General features: G+C 40.4%; 1 protein-coding gene across 1 annotated transcript in view; it reads right to left on the bottom strand.

Moving 5' to 3' along the window:
* Positions 1-624: 624 nt before the first annotated feature.
* LOC105516862 (isoleucine--tRNA ligase, cytoplasmic-like) overlaps positions 625-3,657 on the bottom strand; it is a 77,764-nt gene continuing 74,731 nt past the window's right edge. Inside the window, exon 16 of the mRNA XM_011949209.1 lies at positions 625-1,180. Within this exon, the coding sequence (XP_011804599.1) occupies positions 1,094-1,180 (87 nt within the window). The 3' untranslated portion in view covers positions 625-1,093. The remainder of the gene's footprint in view (positions 1,181-3,657) is intronic.

Raw genomic sequence — 3,657 nt, 5'->3', positions numbered from 1 at the left:
TCTCCAACTTGTGGGTTTTTGTGTGAATGCATCTGTTGTAGCAGCCATAGGGATGTATCATTCAGATCTCCCTTCAAAGTTATCTGACGTAAGGAGTGTAGTTGGTACTTTCAGATCCATCAAGGCATTTCTGCAAAGGCCACGCTCCCCTTGGTCTCCTCCCAGACACTGACTTGAGGAAGTCAGAGGAACAAAGCCAGGCTATTTCTGCCCAATTCTGAACTCTACTAAAAGGAATCCTTGCCTGGGAACTCTTCATTGGCCTGACCGACTTTGTCTTAGAGTTGTGCTGCAGTCTGAGTTTCTGCTACTCAATCTTCGTTTTCCCTTGTTACAGGTGTCAGACCCACACTGGAGTCGGAAGGCTCTCTCGACCTACGCCTGCTCCATCTCTGGTTTATCCTCCAGTTGTGTTTCCTCTAATAAATTCTTGCACATCTAACTTTGTCATGTCACCACCTTCTTTGGGGACTCAAATTATCACCCAGAATTTTGGGAAGAAGTTTTATTAGATATCCAGTCCACTGTCTCAATACAGAAACCACCGTGAAGTTTTTACGTTCTTCAAAGATTACACATTTCAAGTTTCATCTATCTGTGGGAGAATGAATTACTTGCAACACATTTATACCTGAGTTTGTTTATTGTTCTGATTTACTGAAACTTAAAATATTCCATCAAATTATCCAGGAAAATCCAGGTGGCAGAAATATGTATGTCCATTTCATCAAGAGGTCTCAAATAAATTTTAAAAGGCCAGAAAATGATATATATATATACTATGCCATTGAAATCACTTCTACCTTCTATACTGAGGAACTCAAGTATAGAAATAAACTGTGGTGCTGAGGTAACACTGTAACCTGCTCCCAACATGACTGCATAGGTGTCTAAGGTTACGTGTGAAGATTACTGTGAGGTCTCAAGTTACCTAACTAACCAATCCCATTTGTATTTCAATCCAAGCAGCATATTTTACATGCACCTGAAGGAAACATGTTCCGTGTGTTCATGTGTGTGTCTATGCGCACGTATGTGCGGGGGATGGGTGTAATCAGGGAAAGGGTGACTGAACAACATTGATAAGTGCATGCTAGAAGTCTGCTGTTGTTGGTAATACAGAAACATACACAGTCTTCATATTCAAAGTCTTCACGGGGATGTCTTCTGTAATTTCTAGAATGGAAAGAAAAAGTTGAAAAAAAAATCAGTATTTTACCTATTGGGGGTGAATATTTAAAAAAATGTTAACTGCTATGTAGTAAGGAATTTGGCCTTAAACTAAGAGTTCTGCCCTTTGCCCCAGCTCCTGAGTGGAACCTCTAAATCCTTGGAATTTCTTAGTAGGAGTCTTTGTTTCTCATGGTGGGGCACATTCACCAAACCTGACAGTTGTTGCTAATGAGGTGATTCAGGGTAGTGCTGGCCACGACAGAAAGACCAAGTATACGATTTAGGATGGGGACTTTGGGTCGCATGGTATTATCAGCTGAGAAAGACAGCAATCATGTCTACAGAATGAAACCTCGATAGAAACTGACACCAAGGCTCAAGTGAGCTTCCCTGGTTGGTCATATAGTCTCTGTGTTGTCAGATATAAGGGATGGGAGAAAGAAACATTATCCATGACTCCAGGGGTATCTCTCTCTCGCTCTCACTGGTTCTAAGGTGTATCCTTTCCCTACCCTAATTCAAACCATGAGTGTAATACCTTTCAGTGAGTCTGAGTCCTCCTAGCAGGTTACTGAACCTGAGAGTGGTTTAGGAAAATCCCTGGAACTTGCAGTTGGTGCCAGCAGTGATGGGGGTCTGATGTGGATCCTTTATTGAGTTCATAGAACCCTAACTCTGTGCAGGTGGAGTTAGATTTTGGACAGACTCCTGGAGCCTTCTGGAGGACTATGCCATCACTTCACAGTTTGGCTAACTCTGGGTACTGCCAAGATGGTTATTTTTCTTCATAAACAGATACTTCCTATGTCTACAAAAAAAGCCCAGAAGCTGTGCCAACTCAGTCTCCCAGATATGTGGTTTCAAAATATGATTCTCTATAATTTGAAGAACAGCTATTTTCTATGTCTGGAGAAGTTAAGAGTGCATAATAAGCCTAGGACATGTTTGCTACGTGAGAAAGCAAGAATTTATCAAAGACAAAGGATCATGTTAAAGAATACAGGATCCAATATGGCCAATAAGGAAAACTCCGAGCATCCAAAAATATAACCCAAATGCAATTGATTAAAACACAGTGAATATACCACTCAAAAAGAAAACAAAGAAAAAAGAAAATTTAAAGTTATCTGCCTACTGTGGAGCATTTTGCTTCTAGTCAGATCTGAATTTAAAGCAAACAGATGAGCTTTCTTTAAAAATAGCTCTGGTCCTACCTAGCAGGCAATCCCAGATGTGAGAACACTCTCAAAGCTACTTCCTTAATAGATAATCACAGGACCTGGAGATGATGTTTAGAGTTTAGTGGAGCAAGCAAGAAGACATTTAAGAGTTTCTAAACTGGTCAACATTTTGTGGCTCTTCTAATTTATCAAGTTACTGATACTTTATGAAAGACAATTCTGAGAGAAAAGGCATAATGAAAATGAAGCTACAGATACAAGATTGGAAAGATACTCAATTAGAAAAAGTTCCATCTTTGTGGTAATCTTAGGTAAATCACTAAACCTTTAAAAGCTGTCACCTACTAAACTTTTGCCTAGCTAACATCACAGAGTAAAGAGAATACAGAAAGGCAGCAGAGAATACAGAAAGGTTATGGGAATTGCAGGTAGTATTATAAATACATAATTCACCCAGACACAATTCTACCCCTGACCAGCTTCAATCATGCCACTGCATTTACTTGCAAGAGCAAGTGAGAGATAAATGTCATCTTCAGCTCCACTGCACAACAGTACTCGGTGACCAATGGATTTGAGAGACAAGGAACGAGTTATGAATTATCTCTAAAGTTTTATATAAGCTTATCAAAATAGAAAGCTACATTATTAGAAGATCTTTACTACCATACCACAATGAAAGAGCCAAGTGTGTTTGAGGGAGAGTGAAAAAAGCCTTTGATAGAATGAAAGACTCATGGACAGAATTAGCAAGACAGGAAAGGACAGAATTATCAGAGCAGGAAGGATCCTGTGTGGAAGGGAAGATTCTGAACCATAAGAGAATACGGAGCTTTGGGGGCTCTAAGCGAAGGAACAAAATCGAGGCAGGAATGTTCATGAAGACAGCTCCGGTGGAAGAGTACAGCCTGCAGACTGGTGACTCTGATGGACGATGAGGCCCGAGACTAGATGAGAGGGAAAACGACCAAGGAGAGTCACTGAAAATAAACCCAGGGAGGGAAGGAGGAACCCAAGGAGAAACAGAGCTTTGGTATTTAACATTATGACAGAAAATTTACAAGTATGATATGCAACTAAATTAAAAAAAAAAATAGCTGCACAGGAAGAAAATGGGAGAATTCCACAGGCCAAAAATAATGACCCCCATGGGGTCTGGTGGCCTAATGGTTTTGGCACTAAAGAGCTAGGAAAGCAGGGAAAGAAAAGCCTCCGGTATACACAAACTGGGAAGTCCAACAAATCTCTGCTGAAGAAACTGGAACTTCAAATAAGAAACCCATAGCAAAAGGGTCAATCTGAG

Source organism: Colobus angolensis, unplaced genomic scaffold (assembly GCF_000951035.1).
Source record: "Colobus angolensis palliatus isolate OR3802 unplaced genomic scaffold, Cang.pa_1.0 Scaffold292, whole genome shotgun sequence".
Lineage (NCBI taxonomy): Eukaryota > Metazoa > Chordata > Mammalia > Primates > Cercopithecidae > Colobus > Colobus angolensis.
This window is presented reverse-complemented; position numbering and strand designations above follow the sequence as displayed.